Here is a 20,451-nt window from a genome sequence, read left to right on the forward strand (position 1 = left end):
GTGTGTGTGTGTGTGTGTATGTATATGTGTGTGTGTGTGTGTGTGTGTATGTGTGTGTGTGTGTGTGTGTGTGTGTGTGTGTGTGTGTGTGTGTGTGTGTGTGTGTATGCGCGCGCGCGTGCAATCGGTCTTATCCCCCCTCACTCCCCTATATTGAGAACTGTGTGCATCCCACGGAGGTACCCTTCCTGCCTCCTGACAGCCTCCCTATCGAACCCCTCTGTCCTTTACCATCAATAACAAGGCGGCTCTTAAGCCTCCACGTCTTCCCAAAATTACAACTAGTTCTCCATTATTGGGAATCTCTCAAATTCGGAACTTTACAATATTCAAAACGAAGTTCCGAATATTTGAAAGTTATGGATACCAGGAGCCCAGTTGTAGTATCTTTTCGAAAGACATTTTCGTTACGAATATTGGTATAGCCTTTCGAATCTAGATAAATTAGAAACAACTGTTTGTCTTGAGTGTGAACCCAGTCATGCTATTTTCCCTTCCAATGATTCTGCCTGTGGAGTCGCTCATACTAATGCTTCTCTATGATTTTGATTTATGCTCCTGTACTATGCGCTTTCAACCAAGGTGTGTGTGTGTGTGTGTGTGTGTGTGTGTGTGTGTGTGTGTGTGTGTGTGTGTGTGTGTGTGTGTGTGTGTGTGTGTGTGTGTGTGTATGCTCTTGCATGCGCGTGTGTGTACATGCATGTATGTGTGTGTGCATGTGTGTACGTGCGTGCATGCTCGTGCGTATGCGTGTGTGTACGCATGTGAGCGTGTCTGTGTGTATATCCACCTTTGACACAATATTTTTCCACATACACTCTCCCGCCTCTGTATACATCCAGCGATCCCCGTTGAACACACAACAGCATTTGAATATAGATGAAAAGCTCCCTCGACGGCCCAGTCATCAGCACCGAACCACGAGAGATTAACCTCCATCTCACTTAAACCCTTCCCTACCAGGTGGTTCCTTCCCTGGCTGCCGCCAAATGATTTTAATTAATCCCACGTGGATCCACGTGTGAGCACGATGTTTAGATTTCCTTGCGGAAGACTCCAAAGGATTTTATTCATTTTCGGGTCTTTCCAGACCATCCAGAAAAGGGAGTAGAGTCTTCCAGACCTGGAAACTCCACAAGAGGTGCCGTCCAGGTCACCAGCCAACCCTCAGATGAATAAAAGCATTTGGATATTAGTCGAAAGCAAATAATGATAATAATAATCATAATAAATGTCTCACGTTTATAAAGCGATTAGATGTTGGTTGGACCCAAAGATAATTAGGATGTGAATGTTGACGCGTCTGTTATCCTAATTGTGTTAACCTAATGTACAGGGAAGAGAGTTACGCCCGTGGCGTCCCGGACTTTGATCTTCATCGATCTAAGTTTTAGGTTCGTTTGTGTTTTTAGATTTATTTTTTAGACTAATCCAGAAGATTAAACTGAAATATGTGTTTGTGTGTATGTGTGCGCGCACGTGTGTGTGTGTTTGTGTGTGTGTGTGTGTGTGTGTGTGTGTGTGTGTGTGTGTGTGTGTGTGTGTGTGTGTGTGTGTGTGTGTGTGTGTGTGTGTGTGTGTGTGTGTGTGTGTGTGTGTGTGTGTGTGTGTGTGTGTGTGTGTGTGTGTGTTCGCAATTTGAAAAGGACTAAAATGAGATGTACGTGAAAAGGGATGACTGGAAAGGTAAGAAACTGAATAGGCAATACCCACCAGCTACTTAACAGAATGCCTAGTCAAGACACGATGTCCGTGTCGTTGGAAACAATGGGCGTGGGAAAAAGTAGGCATGTAAAAAGGTGGGCGTGTCACGGACTTAGCCATGGGTGATGGGTGCAGATGTGGGTGAAAGAAGAGTATAGGATGAGTAGTGGGGATGGGGGAAGGGGAGAGGGGGCACTGAGAATGTAAACACAGAAGGATGGTTGTAATCAGGTTAAAAGGGGAGAAACGGAAGGGAGAGGGAGGGAGGGAGGGAGAGAGAAGGGGAGAAGATGCGAGGGTGGGGGGATAGAAGGCTGGGTAGGGGGGAGGGGGTTATCGGGGGTGCAAGAGGGGAATTAGCATTAATTTTTCACAAGCTGTCACGACCACCAGAAGTTCCATTGATATCATCTTCAGCGACCTCTCTAGCCACCCCATCCTCGCTGTCTCCCCCAATCCCTCGCCAACACCACTCCCTCCTTTTATCCACACCACCCACCCTCACTCCACCTTTTATTCCACCCCTCGCAATTATCATGGTTCTGTTGTTATAGCTTTGTTATAGTTTACCAGCTCTTCTATCCTCATGGACAGTTTCGCGCCGCTGTCGTCCGTTACCTTATGTTTCATATGTCTTAACCTCTTTGAGACATTTTCGATCTTCGGGATTTTCGTCCCATATCTGGTGCAGATGTCAATTATATATTTATTTGTTTATTCACCTATTTATTTATTTACTAGATAAATAACTAAACTAAAAAAGTACAGGAACCGAAACCAAAATATGTTTACACCGCATGGAATGAAACATTCTAAGGAACGTAACACCCGCAGCAGATGCACAAACTCTTTATTCAAGTGCTTAATAGTTTCCAATCCCAAAGGCATAGGAGACTGCTTCAGCAATTTATCTTCGAGGACAGCCCAATGTTACCATGAACAGCTCTAATGTGGAGGCACCGTGGCTCATTCATTGCCCTCAGTCCGAGCGGTGTAGTGGAAGCAAGGAATGACTCTTCTTCCCAGTTGGCTAATTGACAACTTTATTAATATTTATCATTATTGATCAGCATCGTTACTATTACCGGAATCATTACTGTCATTTAATTACCGTTATCATTACTATTACCATTTCATTACTTTTACCGTTATCATCGCTAGTTATACATTACTGTTACAATTATTACTAGTACCTTTATCATTACTGTTACCGATATTACTATTACCGTTATCATTACTATTACTGTAATTACGATTTCCGTTATCTTTATCCAAGTGCTTTTGACTGGTCGCCACGCACAGGCCCTTGGGCCCAGGTTCCTCCCCTCTACCTCAGCGTGCTCTGTGCACGACTATGGCCAAATCGGTGAACTATTTTTGGCCAAACCCCTTTGAGTTTTTAGGGGGTCCTTTTGGTCACTTGCACCGATTCGGTCACCACCTCACCCACAAGTCCAGGGCCACCAGGTCACCTGTGATTTGTACTTGGCTACCACGCAGGCCAAAGGTACGGGCGCCAGGGTCGGAAATGAGTAATATATATATATATATATATATATATATATATATATATATATATATATATATATATATATATATATATATATATATATATACTCAACATTGGCTGGTCGCCACGCATAACGCTTTTGGGGCCAGGTTCCCTCCGGCTATCTTGCCGTGCTCTGTGTACGACACTCTCCCTCTGGGATAAGTTTGAGCCAAATCGGTGAACTGACTATTTTTGGCCAAAAAACAAAAGGCTCAAATTTGAGTGGCCGCCATGCACACGCCCTTGAGCCCTGGTTCCTCCCAGGTTCCTCCCGTCTACCTTGCCGTGCTATGTGCACGACTCTCTCCTTCTGAGAGTTAAGATTGAAGGGGGTCATTTTGGTCACTTGCCCCGATTGGGTCACCATCTCACCCATAGGTCGAGGGCCACCATGCCTCCTGTGAACTGCACTTGGACACCACTCAGGACAAAGGCACGGGCGCCAGTGCTGGTGACTGTGCTTGAGTCCAAGTACAATTATTTTGTTATGTATCTAAATACAGTTTAGTAGTTTTCGTATATACATTGACGAGTGCACTATTAAAAAGTGGGATTCGACAGAGAAAAGTAAATGGTGCAAATGCAAAAAGACTATCCATATATTTCTCATATTCGTAATATCACTAAATTTGATGCAGAATTTAAGGGTAAGATCAGAACATTAAAACTTGTCCCCTGTTCTACATTAATAACATACCTGGTAGTTTTATAAAAAAGAAAATAATAATAATAATAACATAAATTCATATTCTATCTATATAGCAAGGGCTTTCCCCCCTTATAAGGGAGGTAGCTAAGCCAAAAGGAACGTACCCACTCCCATCCACCAGCCTTTCCTTCCTCTCATCTTTGCCCCTCGTGAATAACTGGTCATCCCTATATCCCGCTAACTGCCCTGAGGAGTCAGAAGCAATGCAGTAAAACACAGTACATTCACAGCAAGGCCGATTCACTTAATCGGCCACACACACACACACACACACACACACACACACACACACACACACACACACACACACACACACACACACACACACACACACACACACACACACACACACACACACACACACACACACACACACACACACACACCATGTAAAAATGAAAAGACGGAGAGAAATCCCTTCGGACTGCGTCAAAATATCTTTCACACAAAACCACAACCTACTCCCCCTCCCTATTCCCATCCTTGCCTCACAGTATCATGTATACAAATTCTCCACTCACCCCTATCTCCTGCTTTCCCCTCTCTTCCTCAACAGACATTCCCCTCTTGCTCAATGTCCTCTTCATTCCATCAATCCATCTCATCCTCGGTCGTCCCCTCAAGTTCACTCCATCTACCTCTGCCTTCCACACCTCTTTTACTAAGCTTTCTTCACTCATGCTTTCTATTTGCCCAAACCATCCCAATAATCTTTCTCCAGCTCTATCTGTCAACTCCTTTTCCACCTCCGCTCTCCTCACCTCGTTTTTCACTCTATCCAACCTTGTAACCCATGCCATATTTCTCAGACATTTCATCTTAAACACACTTAAACTTTACTTCTGTGCTTCTCTAAAATTCCAAGTCTCCGCTCCATATAGTGCCGTCGGCACAATCACCCCTTCATATAATCTCTTTGCACCCATTCCCAGAGGCCTATTTCTCATGATTCTTCTTTATACCCAAAGGCATTTACTTGTTTCTCTCAATCTGTCTCTACCTTCACTCCCTTTCCCGCCATATGTGACCCTGAATACCTAAATCTATCAGCTTCTTTCAGCCTCTCTCCTTTAAGACTTACTTCCAACTCGCTGCCAACACCCTCCCCTTGTACCTCTCATTACCTTACTTTTACCCACATTTACCTTCAACTTTCTATCGCATACCTTCCCAAACTCCGTCACTAACTGCCTCAAACCTCCCTCTGACCCTGCAACAAGTGTAGTGTCGTCAGCAAACAACTGGCTCACTTCCCACTTCTCTTCATTTTCTTTAACCATCCCCAATCCCATGCCTATTACGCTCACCTTTACTTCCCGCACCACCCCTTCCATGTACACATTGAACAGCCATGGCAACATGACACATCCCATCGCAGTCTCACCTTAACCTCATACCACTCGCTCTCTCCACTCCTACACGCAACAAATTGATCCCTCTAAAACTACTACAATCACATTCATTTCATTTTCCCTTGTAAAGCGGAACTATACAGGCACTGTGTCTAAGGGAGGGTAGTCCCTTAGACATACATTAAAAATACGTGCATCTATCATCACAAAGTTTGCTAGAACCTATATACAATATATATATATTTTTTTTATTAAATACAATGTATTTGGTATTTTTCAATTACTTTGGGTCTAAATGCAAGTACAAATACCATTCAGTTTTTAAACTCCAAATAAGTGAAACTCTGTACTTCAGTCCAAGTACATCCACCTTGACCCAACCCTGACAGTCACCATTACCATCACAGTCATTATAATTATTGTTATAATTATTATTACTGTTATTATTATTACTATTATTGTTTGATGATGATATGATTATTTCATTACCATCATCAATACCTTTTTCGTTATAATTTTGTGCATACCTGGAAAGAATTATGAAAGAAAATAAAAAGGATCATCCTCTATCTGGCCCTATTTTTTCATGGAATTTCATTATTAGGTGTAAACCTAAAAAAAAAAAAAATAATAATAATAATAATAACAACCACCACCCATTTCCCCTTTGAAAAACAGCTGCAAACAATGGAGACCACCTGGTGGTGCTTTCAGGATGATTAAAACCGAACCAACCTTAAGAGGAACTTCACTCTTGCAGGTCCGAGTGCTCCTCCGCGTGTCTCCTTCGGTGTCCCTGACGGAAGGTGAGGAGAGCGTCCTTTCCCTGGATCCTAAACGTCGACAGGTGACACTCCACGACCCCTCCGTCCCCTCCTTGGACTCTCGGGTGGGTGTGGCCGCCCCCAAGATGTTTGCCTTCGACCAGGTCTTCGATCATTCAGACCCGCAGGTGGGTAGTGCGATCTAGTATTCCTCATTGTAGATTATGAACTCGTTTTCATAATTTAAGTGACCAACAATCTCTATGGGATTCGAACCGTGGTTTTTGTGCTCAAGAGACCACGACAGAACCACTTAACCGCCATTGTAGATGGGTATACACATGTATGATAACTGGAAGAAGCCAATATGAAGCATTTGTACCAGCAGGGAAAATGTGACACTTTGTTTAACATCAAAGTATATATCCTGATTACATGTAACTTTCGAGAAGACCCGGGTAGCTTAGGGTTAGCATTCTCGCTTCACGTGTGAGAGACCCGAGTTCAAATCTCCTAGGGTGGACACACAATGGATGATGTTAGCGAGGTTTCATATGTAAGTATGGTAGTGTCCTGTCAGGATCTCGTGGTGCTTTATGTAGACAACACATAATCACACAAAGCCAGACCACTTTCCTGTTGCATGCACACACCTATGTGGCAGAGGACACCTTCAACCCGAGGGTTTCCCCACAGGCTCCCAACCGAACGTGGGTGAACTGTCCATAATACTGCTCGGCAGACTATAATTAACCTACTAATCAATTGTTGACTCGATTTTTGCTGACTGGAAACCTGCAACTCCACAGTAGCCGCCAATGGTCCTCGGCCCCATGAACTGGTGTCTGCGCTGTATTAGTGTGAGACATTAAGTCACTGGCTGAAAGAAGTAGGAGGGGAACAGTCGCGGGTTGTTAGTTCATGTGTTTAAAGGTGGAGATAATGCAGACGAAGTTGATAAAGAGACATCTTGGCCCAGTCCGAGGACCGAGTATCAGTTCCTCTGGGCTGCACCTCCAAATGGAAGGGAGGAAATTGGCAGAGCTTGAAGATGGGCGACAGGAAGACGACTCTGACGTCCTCCTCGCAGGACCACCTTATGTAGGTACCCGTCGCCGATCCCTAACAGAGTGACTAAACACAAACCTTCTATCTCCAGAACGAAGTGGTCTCCGGGGCTCTCCTGGATGTTCTCCACGCCGTCATCGCCGGCAATGATGGATGCGTCCTCTGCTTCGGCGCGCCCTTGCTGGGCAAGTCGTACACCATGCTGGGGTCGCACACGGGTCCCGGCGAGCTCGGAGTCGTGCCTTCCGCGGTGGCGTGGTTGTACCGCACCATCTCCGAGCAGCGCAGCAAAACGGGGGCGCGGTTCAGCGTTCGCGTCTCCGCGGTCGAAGTGGACGCTCCTGGACAGACGCTTCGGGATCTACTGGCGGATTATGCCCAAGGTAAGGGTTTAACTCTGCCAGCCCCCATATAAGGGGAAAAGTGTCATTGGTATGTATTTAGTATGTCTTTAGCAATGGGAAAATTAACTGGGATAGGTAGCAAAGTCACCATTATTGAAGGCAAAGGAAATTAGTAGAACACGTTAGTGAACTTGAGCTCTTTGCATGTAACAAAAACTACTTGAGGCTGTGTGTGTGTGTGTGTGTGTGTGTGTGTGTGTGTGTGTGTGTGTGTGTGCGTGCGTGTGTGTGTGTGTGTGTGTGTGTGTGTGTGTGTGTGTGTGTGTGAGTGAGTGAGTGAGTGTGTGTAAGTGTGAGTCTCAGGGTAAACAAGGTCAGTCCAGTGAACTGAATTAATATTTTTCAGACGGTGAGGCATCCCCCGGCGCCCTCCTCCGGGACGGCGGATCTGCCGGCTACCTGTCCTCCGTGGCCGAGCTGAGGGCACCGTCTCCAGAGGCAGCTGCTCATTACCTAGATGTAGCCGTGGCACTCCGGGGCGGCCAGGTGGAGGGGGTCGTGCCCCAGGACCCACCGGGATCCTCCACGCTCCTCTTCACCCTCCACGTGTACCAGTATGCCGTTGACAAGTCAGGGAAGGGAAGAGGTAAGTGATGGTGAGAGGGAAGTCACTAAAAGAGAAACATAAATATATCACTCCTTTAAAACCTTAGTCACAATTTGATATTTGTAACGAGTCAATTTATTTGATAACCGAATGATGTATTAGTATTTTTTGGTGTCCCTCACTGTTTCTGTCTATGATTCATACCTGGACCTGTCTCCTGTCCAGTGGTCGGAGGTCGAAGTCGTCTTCACTTGATCGACATCGGCGACGTGGGAGGCAAAGGTCGGGGCATGTCCCTGTCTGCGCTCACCAGCGTTCTCTTGGCCATCTTCAATGGACAACGGTACTTGCCTCACCGCGAGAACAAGGTGACGGCGTTGCTCCGGGAGGCGCTCAACTCGCTCACGTGCCATGCGGCCATGGTGGTCCACGTGTCCCCCTCACCGCGCCATGCCCAGCAGACGCTCGCCACGCTTCAGCTCGCCTCCAGGGTTCACCGCATGCGGAGGAAGAAGCTCAAGGTGAGGGTGATTTGGACTAAGATGATCCTTTGTTTTAGACAGGTATACCATAAATGATGTGATAGAACCCCTTCAATGCAATTTCATATTTTGGGTGATCTTCATTTAACTTTGGTTTAGACATTGATTGTGACAGAACCTCTCCAATGCAATAACATATATTCTTTATCTGGTTACAGTGAGCATGACTTGAATGGTCATCAATTAGCTTAGTTTTAAACAGTGCAATAATACAATAGACTATGCTGTAGAACCCCTACAGTAAAATAACATGCTCTATATTTGTTTATAGTAAGAAAGACCTGGGTGACCATCGTTTAGTTCAGTTTTCAGACAAGAAAGTAATACTATGGAGTATGTGATTTAACCCCTTCAATGTGACAGCCTACTCTCTATATCTGCTAATGGCTAACGACATGTGCCCCTTAGCCACATTTATTTACTTATCCTCGATCTACTCCACTTCCGGTTATCAGAAACAGGAGATAAATTTCTCTGGTGTAGTGTTTCAAAAACCAAGAAAACGACTCTTAATTTCATGTGACCCTTTAAGTTGAATGATTTTATAACCAAGACATTGCTGTTTATTAAATCTAACATGTATAAATCCGGTAATGAAAGGATTAGCGAGTATTTTTACCATGGATTCCTGTATGTCGGGGTGAAGGGTCAAGCGTAGAACAAAACACTTGAGGTTCTTACCTGTACTGGTTTTGTTTCCTCAGGGTATGGGCGGCTCTGGCTCCGGCGGAAGTTCGGAGGGTTCTCGCGGCCGCTCCTCGGGTGGTGACACGTCTGCCGGCTCGTCTTCCATTGACTTTTCCTCGTCGGAACAGTCTTGCGACACAGTGATCTACATTGGAGGCGGGGGACCTGGAGACACGACGGACGGGGAACACCCTCCCGTTTTCATGCCCCACATGACCAACGACAATCGGTCAGGTCTTCCCAGAATGAGAGGGTCGTCGCTGGAACACCTTTTCCGCCCACACTCCGCCTCCCCTACGCCCGTGTCCGGGCGCCGTCCGGCTTCTGCGAGCCCCACGCCCACGTCCCGGTCAGTACCAAACGGCAGCAGGTCCCACAACAAACCGCGGCCTCCTCCCCGAACCGTCAGCAGTATAACCTCCCCGACGGCAAACAGCAACAATAACATAAATAACAACAATAACAACAATAGCAATGACTGTAATGCCAAGGCGACCATAGGTCCTCACACGTTCATCCGGCACCAACCTGGGGTAAGTCAGATCGTGTACCCTGCTCACCACAAGCTCGACGCATTGCCCCTTCACCAACAACATCAGCAGCAACAACAGTTGCAGCAGCAGCAGCAACAACAACAACATCACCCGGTTATGTCGACTTTTAAACCTGCAGCAGCCGCCGCTGCCGCCGCCGCTGCGGCCGCGGCAGCCCAGCCAGGGATAGGAAATGTGATGGGTCCTCTTGTCCCCGGCGACCTCCGCCACGGACCTTTCGCCTCCTACAATGTTTACGAGCAGCCAAATGTCCTGGTGCCAATGTACAAGAACAGTGCCGGTGCCGTGACACATGGAGTGGTGCCGGCCGTGAAAGGGGGAGGTCTGGGAGGGGAAGGTGTCCAGTCGGATGAACAGTGGATTGACGGACCACGGGTACACAAGTCCCGGGTGGCAACGGCGCAGCGCATGAAAGCGCAGAAGTCCGAGACGTGGATTGACGGACCCAAGATGCAACAGCAACAGCAACAGCAGCGGTCACACCAGCTGCCACAGCCACAGCAGCCGGTAGCAGGTGCAAATAATCAGCAAGGCCCACAACATTCTCAGCAAGGCCCACAACATTCTCAGCAAGGCCAGCATCAGCAGCAATCACAGCAACAGCAACAGCAACAACAACAGCAGCAGCAGCAACAACAACAACAGCCGCAGCAACAACAGCAGCAGCAACAACAACAACAACAGCAGCAGCAGCAGCAGCAACAACAGCAGCAACCGCAGATGGGCTATGGTTACATGGACGACCACAAGAAGTCTATGATCGAGCGCTGGGTAGAGGTCCAGACGGCTCAGGTGGTGCACCAATTGGAGTGCAGTAATAGCACCACGCCGACAAACGAGCAGCGCTTCACTCACCTCACACAGTTCAGGACCTGCGACGATTCGACCAATGACAGCGACCAGGACACACTGAGCGAAGATCCTCTGCCACCGTCAGACGGAACGCCAAGAACTCAAGGGCAGCTCCATCATCGACAAGATTCCAACGAGGAGAAAGGAAAAGAAGGACCACAGCTGCCACAGCCAAGCCTCATCGAGGAACTCGAACGCAAAAACCTAATACCGGCCCCTGGCACCAGCAAAGAGGGGGGTGCCACTGCTGCCGCTGCCAACACCACCAACAGAGCTCAACCCCCAGCAGCGGACGATGCCAATAGTTCCACCTGCACGGACGTGCGTCAGGAGGAGGAGGCCATGGTGGGAAGGTCGTCGTCTCCTGTGGAGTGCTTAGCGTCTGCAGGAGAAGAACCTTCCATTGATGACATCTGCTCTCAGTGCGAAGCCCTGGCTGAGGAGTGTGAGGAGCTCAGTTCACTGCTTTCATGCGAAGAGGAAGAATGCAAACGTCAAGCACATCAAGGCCTTGGTAAGTTGTTATTCTTCTCTACTTTCTGTGTTTTCTTTTCTTTCTTATTCGTGTCCACTGAACAATGTTGCAGCCGTACTTGACTTCCTTTTCTCTTTAACAGCCACCGTGCTAGAAGAGCCGGAGCTCGAGGCTGCATCCAACGTGGACGATGACGATGCAGGCCACGACGCTGATGAAGAAGCATCTGATGCCGCCCCAAGGCGCCGTGGTTGGGTACGCCGCTCGGTTGCGTCTTCGGGTACCCATCATTCAACAGAGCTTATTGAAGTTCAGGTGCCCGATCACCCAGTAGTCACCGTGGACTGTTGCATTCAGGTAGGACAGTAGATCTGTAGATCTGCAAGGATTCTCTTTGTAACTGAATGCTATAATAAATTCTGTGTACGAGGTATTTAATGTAAAACTGAGTAAATTGATTATTTTTCTTAAAGGAAAACGAACCGAGGTAGCAAGCCTGGCTACAACAATGCTTGAATAAAAGGCCTTTTGGCAGTTGACCCAAGGCTTCCCAGGAACACATGCGAACCTTGGTTCAATTTCCTCAAAGGAAAGTGATTTTATCATATCTTTCAAAATGTATAAAACTTAATATTTAACCCTACTTCTGTCTGTACAGGTATGTGAAGAGGACATCGTGCGAGCACTGGCTGATACACCTTGCATCAGCGAAGTCAGTGTGGAGACGAGCGATGATCACCCGCTCCGCGTACTCTCCGAAGAGAACCTTACTTGCGCCTCCACATTCACAGGTATGTGTTAAAGCACTGGTCCTCAACCTAGAGTCTGTAGACCCCCTGGGGTCATACAGAATTTCACACTTGGGACCACAAACCGAAAGTTAGTAGTTAGAGGATACATGGAAACTAAAGAACAGCTGTACCAAAGTGTATATAAGAACAGGTTGAGAGCTCCTGTGCTAGAGGTTTTCACATGAAACAACGTAGATGTCAGAATTAGTTTTTTCCTCATGTATACTGAAGTAACAATATACATTATTTCCTTTTTCCTCTTTGCAGACTCGTACTCACAGATGGGAGAAACTGGTGATGAAGATGATTCAGAGGATGATGATTCACGACCGTTCAGTCTATTCGAAGTAACAGACTATGGTAGAGTTTGCCAGGACTTGAGTTCTGCTCTCCAGAAGGACGTAGCAAATAGAAATCTACAAGAATTGGCGAAGATCCACGAACTGTATCGTACTCTGGCTCGACAGAGTCCACGTGTTCATTCTAGTTCGCAACGCCTCCAGGCTGCGACATTAGCAGAAATTCTGGCCCTGAGTCGCGATTCCCTGCTCGAGGACCAGAAAGATCCTCTTCAGGACGAAGACAGCATCTGCAGCGAACCAGCTGTCCCCCAAGACCAACAACAGCTATGTGCACACTGCCACAAGAAACAATTACGCCATGGCACGAGTGTATTACGCTTAGAGTCTGCTCTAACAGCCAAGTCTGGCTGGCTTCACCGTAACGTCGAGGATACAAGATCCCTGGATGACTCGGCCAGTGACAAATGCATTGGTACCGATGATGACTTGCTTCCGGATGAGGATGACCACTGCACTTGTGACGTGCAAAGCGACCTGGTGCCCTACATCCCCTCCGTCCTCCTTAACCTGGCATCCCTCAGACACCCTGATGGTGCCTCAAACCCAAGTCTTGCGAAGACGGGTCAGAGAGGTCTCGTTGAAGACTGCATGGTGTCTGAAGAGGATGAGACCAAACTCAATCTGAAGAACGACGTTGTAAGTGATCCCTGTACGGATTCCACGGATAAGTTACCTCTACTGCTCTCCGAGGACCAGCGAGTACCAGCCAACGGTGTAGCAGTTCCTGAGTTCATAGAGGATGTCGAGGCAAAGGTGGTATTGTGCAACCCCATGCAGTATCCATACGAAGATGTAGAGGGCCTCGACGAACGAACTGTCACTGGCAAAAGTGACAATGATAGTGACTGTGTTAGTAATATTAGTGAAGACTCGGAATATATGATGCAAACATCAAAGCTGTCCAAGTTTTTATGTGTTGGCGTGGGTAAGAATAAAAGTAAAACCCCTTACAAAGTAGCCAAGCAAAATAATAAAAATTCCGAATATAAAAAGAATACCAAAACGAAAGATGCCAAAGGCAAAAGTCAATCCAAGAGTAGGGATAATTCAAAATCTCCAGATCGCAATTCAAAAAACTTGATAAAGTCTCCCTCCCGAGTGGTGTCACAAAGTGCGAATAAGGTGAGCAATAACAACGTGGGTGGACGAAGTAGCACAACGTGGGCAGTGGCAACCGGCGCCTTGGGGGCCGTTAAGCGTGGAGACAGTAGCAGCAGTAGCGCCGGCAGTCCTGTGAGTGGGAAGACACGGTGGGGCAAGACAGCCAAAGTGGGTGCACGGGGCTACAGGTACACCTGTACCCTCATGTACCCTCCGGCCTCCTCTTCCCCGAGCAGTAAACAACAAACGCCCAAACACGCCGTAGCTCCCGTCGAGGGCTACGACTCTGGTCATGACTCTGGAGCAGCTAGCGCGAATCCCAACCTAAGTCACCAGAATCGTCACCAGGGTCTTGACACACCAAGCAGCAGCGAAGCAGGGGAAGGGTCGTGGTCTACCAAGAGCCATGCACACCTTCACCAGCAACAACAGCAACAGCCCTCGGCCCTTCACCACCACCCAACTGCCACTAGTGGATCATTGGGAACCACGCCGTCCCTAGGCGAGTCTTCTGGCTACGAAAGCATTCCACGTGACTCTGAGTGCTCGAGCTTCAGTTCGTCACAAGATTCAGAGATGGATGATGAACACAAGAGAGAAGCAAAGCTTCCAGAGACACAACAGCACCAGCAGCAGCAGCAGCAGCAGCAGCAGCAACCCCAAGCCTCCAGTTTGCAGCAGCAGTCAGACTCTAGAGCCAAAGCTCTTTCCTCAAAAGTTGAGGTTGAGCAGTGGTCTGAGGAGGACGTGCGAAGGTATGAAGGAAGACCCAGTGCATCTGAGATCCCGCGCCTTAGATCTTCCCGCCACCAAGTACTGGCTTTGAAATCCACTCAACAAAACCTCAAAGTGGACCTTGTAAAGGCAAAGGAGTTGCTCAACGTTCCTGCTGACTCCTGGAGCTTTGAGCGTAAGTCCAACGTACGTATGCACCTCCTCCCTTTTGTTTGGTTTGTCCTTCGTTTTTCTTTCTTGAATCATAGTTTAGGTAGTACCTCCCAGTCCCCTCTTTTAGCATAGAAAACATGGAATTATGTTTGTTAGCATTGAGTACTTTTACAAGCACTGTAGTTTACATCTTATGTTGACTAGAATGTAGAGGTTTTGGTTTTTCTCTCATAAAGTAGCTTCTACATCCTTCCCCCCAACAGTAGCAACAAACCTGGTGATTATGTTTTTTTTATTTTCTAAAAGGTTTCTGTAAGCTAACACTGCTGACCTATGTCCATATGTCCTCAGTTCACGTAGCCGAAGAGTCACCCTTGGACCATCACACCTTTGTGGAAGCACTCGAGAGGGAGACGTACATCCTCCAGAAGAGGGTTGTGGCAGCCAGGAGTCGAATCCTTATTGCCACTACCTTCCTCCCCAACCCACCCTGTAAGGAAACCCTTATCAACTGAACCCTTCATTCAATGGCAACCCTCATCTCCTTCACTGCAGCCTCGTCATCATCATTGATATCCTTCATGTCCAAGAACTTCTTGTCTGGTTCTTGATCGTATATATATTGTAGATTGAGGTCAATTATTTATATAATAGTAATCTTTATTTCCATGCAATATTGTTACTCTGGTCATTGTGCTAAAGGAAAAAACTTAGGGTGACATGTAAGCAGCATTTGTGGTGACTGTGTTTGGGAGCACCTAAGCCCCTAAAAGGAACATCTCAGGTGTTTGAAGCCATGCCCATCACCAGGATATGGCCAGGTCGTCCTTGAGGCCTCAGTACTTAGATGTTCCCTCAAGTGTAGCTGTGGTTTGTGTTGCAAATTCGTGGAGTTACAACTTCACTGTGATCAAGCAACTTGTGAAAAAAAAATAATAATCTTATGAAATTAGGTTACAAAACAACCCCTTCCATTCTTAAAGTCAAAAGTTGAAAATATTAGCTCTTAATGTTGATATTTCAAAACTATTAAGTATATATTTATGTATTTGTGTGTATATATATTTGCACACACATGTATGTTTTTACATATATGTATGCAGTGAACTCGATATTTAAATGCAAATACAATAATAAAAATAAAGGCTTGCAAAATTACATTGATGACTGGTTACTATTCCTTTATAATTCTTTTTTCATTTACTTATTTATCAGGTCAGATATGACTGGTTGTGATTATGTGACTTTCAAAGGATTCATAACAGTATATGTGAGATTGTGTACAATACTGAATCATAATTGTGTAACAATATGATGGCTTCACTGATTAAGATGTAATATGAATATGTATATAGATACGAGTTTATATGTATGTACATGTGTATGTATACATATGTATATTCAAAATGGGCATATGAATATGGATTTGTGTGTGTGTGTGTGTGTGTGATGTACATGTACAATTATATTTGTGTATTGTTTCTTCATCAGCTTCAGCATTAAATACAAATTGCCACCCTATTAATTAATCACTAAAAGTGAGTTTCAACACACCAAAAACATGTTGAGGAAAAGGCCAGGACCATAACTCAAAGGGCCATACTATCAAATCTTGACCCCACTTGGGCCTTCTCCTACTGCAGCTTCTCCAAGCAAACGCTTGACTGTGTGAAAATTTTAAAAGTATATCACTGAGGGGCATATTTGCTTACCAAATTACCTGTTGACTCAAGTTCCAATGAGTGGAAAAGCCACAGCCCCACAGTAACTGACAATGGTCCTTGGGCACTCTAATAGATCTTTCTGGGAAGAGACTGGATTATTGTCTATGTTGTATTGGAATGGGACCAGCTGCATCCAGCTGAAAGTGGCAGGGGAGCAGTCACCAGTTGTCAACTCTCCATGTGTGAAAAAGTGTAAGAAATGCACTTGAAACTGATAAGAGATCTTAGGCCCCTCAGGGCTGCATCTCCTCATGGAGATGAGGGGGTTGACTTGTTTTGAAAATGGACAACTGCACTGTCCAACTTGCAAAATCACCACATGCACATAACTATCATTATTCCCAGGGACATCATAAGCACCAGCATTGAATCCATACATGCACATATATATATATGTATATGTAATGTATATTTATGTATGTACATATATATATATATATGTATATATATATATATGTATATATACATATATATGTATATAATATATATATATATATATAATGTATGTATATATATATATATATACAGAAGAAGCCCGATTTAACGAACTAATTCAGCCAAGGTCCAGTCCGCTAAAGTGAATTTTCCGCTAAATTGGAGGTAGTTTTCGACCCCCTATATAGAGGAATTTTCTGCTAGCTTGAGTTTATTTCCGCTAACTCTGGTTCGGTATTTGACACCCTACGTAGCAGAATTTTCTGCTATATTGAGCTTTTTTTGCTAAATCCTCTCGGTCATTTTCTCATATAGTAGTCTGGACGCCGTTATTGTTGCGTTGTTGTAGAAGACGTAGTTCGTTGTTATAGAAGTGTTTTTCGTGGTGATTACTCTCGCGTACTGATTTTGAATTTTCACATCAACTTACTGTTTCATTATTTTGTTTTCCTATTATACCGTCTATTTCTACTTGAATATATTTCTGCTACAATTATACTTTATACATATACTGAATTATATATTATTGTATATATATTATAGTACGTATATATATATATATATATATATATATATATATTATATATATATATATATATATATATATATGTATATATATATATATATATATATATATATATATATATATTTTTATATACCTCTAAAATACTAGATTATAAATTTTTCCTTGACTCCACCACCACAATCTGGTAACATCTGGTAACATTGGACTCTGAGACACGCATGTGGCCAGTTGACGGAAAATGCTCAACTTAGAGGACCGATTCCACTAAATTGAGCTAATTCCGTAGATGCGCGTCTGGCCAGATAGCGGAAAATGGTCAACTTAGCGGACCATTTCCGCTAAGTTGAGCATTTTCGTTATTGCTATTTGCAGTTTGCTAATTTAAGCTTCCGCTAAATTGATATCCGTTAAATCGGGCTTCTACTGAGTATATATATATATATATATATATACATACATATATATATATATATACTATATATACATACATATATATATATATATACTATATATACATATATGTGTGTATATATATATATATATATATATATATATGTATATACTATATAATATATATATATATATATATGCATATATATACACACATTTATATACATATATTTCTATATATATAATACATATCCATACATATATATATATATATATATATATATATATATATATATATGTACATATATACCTACATATATGTATATATACCTACATATATGTATATATATATACCTACATATATGTATATATATATACCTACATATATGTATATATATATATATATATATATATATATGTATATATACCTACATATATGTGTATATATATATATATATATATATATATATATATATATACATATATATATATATATAATATATTTATATGTATATATATATACACATATACATGTATACATATATATATATACACACATATACATGTATATATATATATATATATATATATATATATATATATACACATACATATATACATAATGTATGTATGTACTGGAAAATAGAGTGTGTAAAATAATTGTAATTTTCTCAATCCCACTCAGGTCCACTACAAGAAATTGTCTGAATCCCCTGTCCTTCTCAATCATCTTTCTTCCTTATGTCTCTTTCTATTGTCGTTCTCCCCATCTTATTCCCTAATCCCCTATATGCCTTCTTTGCTGAACATTTATATTTTACCCATATGAGGTGCTGAATGTAATTTTTATTTGGTCAATGTTCTGGTTACTTTAGTGATATCCCTACAAACCAAGTCACTCGGCATTCTTTTACAGTCAGAAACTAATCACCATTGAAGACATACTATCCTTTTCTTACACTGCCCTACCCTAGCTACTTCTAGGCTACACAATATATTTTCCATAAATGACCTATGGCTCAATCCAGTGGTTGCCAAATACCTGGAAGCTGTGAGTCTCCTGGAAAAAACCTGGGACCACAGAGTGATTGATTGATAACAATATTAACTATTCCAGGGTGCTTGTTTTGTTTAATTTCTAAGGTTTTTCTTCTCTGCTTTCCTTTTGCAGTACTGTAATTGTTTCCCTTTTGGTACTTCTGTGCAAAGCACTGTTAAAATTGCTTTAGAGCTCTTCAGTGCTATCTGTTCATACTACATCACCCACATGTAATATGTGATTTAGTCTTTAATCTCCTCCAATACCTCTGAACTCTGTTTTGTTCAAATATTAATCTCATAATTGCATCCATGTAGATATTGAACAACCATGACGACATTCCAACTTTTTCTAAAATACTGTACTGTTTCTTCACTGTATACTTTTATATTTCTTTCACCTTTCTCATGGTGATAGATGGTTTTCATTAACTTTCTTTTCACCCCATACATTACCAGTACTATAAGCATTGTTCTGGTGTCCATTCAGTCATAAGCTGTCAACATGTCCATAAATACTATGCTCATCTACCTCCATCTGCTGATGTATATGATAAAACTGAATGTCAACTACAGGATGGTGATGAGGTTGGGAAAGGAAGAACCTTTATAAACAGTATAAATGGGAAGCAGACTTGATCAAGTTTTCTTAAGAGTATCCATGTGAATGAGACTTTTGGGTGATTACTTTTTGCATGAATTTGTCAAGTGTGGTTGAATGCTGTGCTATTGGGCCTGCTTTGCCGTGCTCGCTTGGTAATTTGTAAACTGGCACCTCTCAGAATAGGATATACTTCTGAAGTTATTTTCATGTTACATTTCATGGGTTGTGTTTGTATAGTGTGGCATGACTGGTGGATGGGTTTCAGGACTCTCGTGTGGAACTGAGTCATCATTCTCTTGTGTGTAGATGTTCTATTGGCATTGTTTTAGTCCAGACATTTTCATTCTTATTGCTTGTTTTGTTTTACTTATATGTGAATATTTTTTGGGCCTACCAAGAGTTGTTTGGAATGGGAATGGTGCCTGCATGGGAGCTTGCTTACAGAAACCATGGGATTTACAACAGTGTTTGAGTGATAATGTTAATGGATGATGTGAAGGTCATGTGAGTATCATATGTAAAGCCATGTACTTTTGGATTGTTGTCCTGTAGGAGAGGTTGACCTCTGGGTGATTCTTAGGATTAAGGTAGTCAAGGGCAAGTAGTTTCACTAAGAATTTCTGAGGGGATGTTGACACTATGTTTCATGTCAATGCAGATTTAGCTTGAGATAAATGTGTGTGTGTTTCACTGCTATTTTGTAGTTGTGGTGTGGGGCTATTATTGTTGGGTCACATGCATATGTGAGAGCTTTGGTGTTGTGCTCTGGGATTGAGGTGAAATGGTCATGTGGGAATAGATGGAAATAGTATTGATCCTTGGGGGACTGCCTCTTTTGGTCTACAATAGATAGGTTTTCTGAGATATTCTGTATTTTCTGCCTCCCCAGATGAGAATTTGACTGCATAACTTTTATGTAGTCAATATTTTGGAGACTTTAGTGATATCTGTACTGACCAGAGTCATGCAGCATTCTTTTATGATTGGTGACTAATCTCTAGTCTCAAAAAGAATGATGATCAATTTAAACTTCTACCTCCCCTCCATTCTAATGCCCTCTATAAAGTTCTTTGACCACCTCTTATGACCTCACCCCTTCAGTACAATATTGTCCATAAGGATAGAAGAGCTGGTTATTGCTGATGAAATACTATTGTTGCATTTTCTGCCAGGTAGGGAGTCTATCAACCACTTCCAGTCATGGTGGTGCATTTAAGTTTATAATATATATATATATATATATATGTATATATATATAATTTTTTTTTTTTTTTTTTTTTTTTTCAGGGTGTATGTGTTAACAGACTGTGTCTAAAGCCTTGTTTACATCTGTTGCCACCATTCTCTTATATGGTAGGAGGCCTAGAAGCCGAATGTAAATG

The 20,451-nt window shown here is 43.4% G+C and overlaps 1 protein-coding gene across 3 annotated transcripts in view; it reads left to right on the plus strand.

The window, feature by feature from the left end:
* The window catches only part of LOC143029183 (uncharacterized), a 130,960-nt gene extending 114,540 nt beyond the window's left edge, over positions 1-16,420 (plus strand). For 2 of the 3 annotated variants that reach the window (XM_076191697.1, XM_076191698.1), the window contains exons 4-12: positions 6,078-6,269; positions 7,241-7,532; positions 7,900-8,139; positions 8,326-8,621; positions 9,347-11,249; positions 11,353-11,567; positions 11,869-12,001; positions 12,269-14,374; positions 14,704-16,420. In XM_076191697.1, the coding sequence (XP_076047812.1) occupies positions 6,078-6,269; positions 7,241-7,532; positions 7,900-8,139; positions 8,326-8,621; positions 9,347-11,249; positions 11,353-11,567; positions 11,869-12,001; positions 12,269-14,374; positions 14,704-14,867 (5,541 nt within the window). In that variant the 3' untranslated portion in view covers positions 14,868-16,420. Of the gene's footprint in view, positions 1-6,077; positions 6,270-7,240; positions 7,533-7,899; positions 8,140-8,325; positions 8,622-9,346; positions 11,250-11,352; positions 11,568-11,868; positions 12,002-12,268; positions 14,386-14,703 lie in introns of all 3 variants that reach the window. The other variant, XM_076191699.1, reaches the window with a different exon arrangement.
* The last annotated feature ends 4,031 nt before the right edge of the window (positions 16,421-20,451 follow it).

This window comes from Oratosquilla oratoria, chromosome 10 (genome assembly GCF_046742065.1).
Source record: "Oratosquilla oratoria isolate Oo_2021 chromosome 10, ASM4674206v1, whole genome shotgun sequence".
NCBI classification, from domain to species: domain Eukaryota; kingdom Metazoa; phylum Arthropoda; class Malacostraca; order Stomatopoda; family Squillidae; genus Oratosquilla; species Oratosquilla oratoria.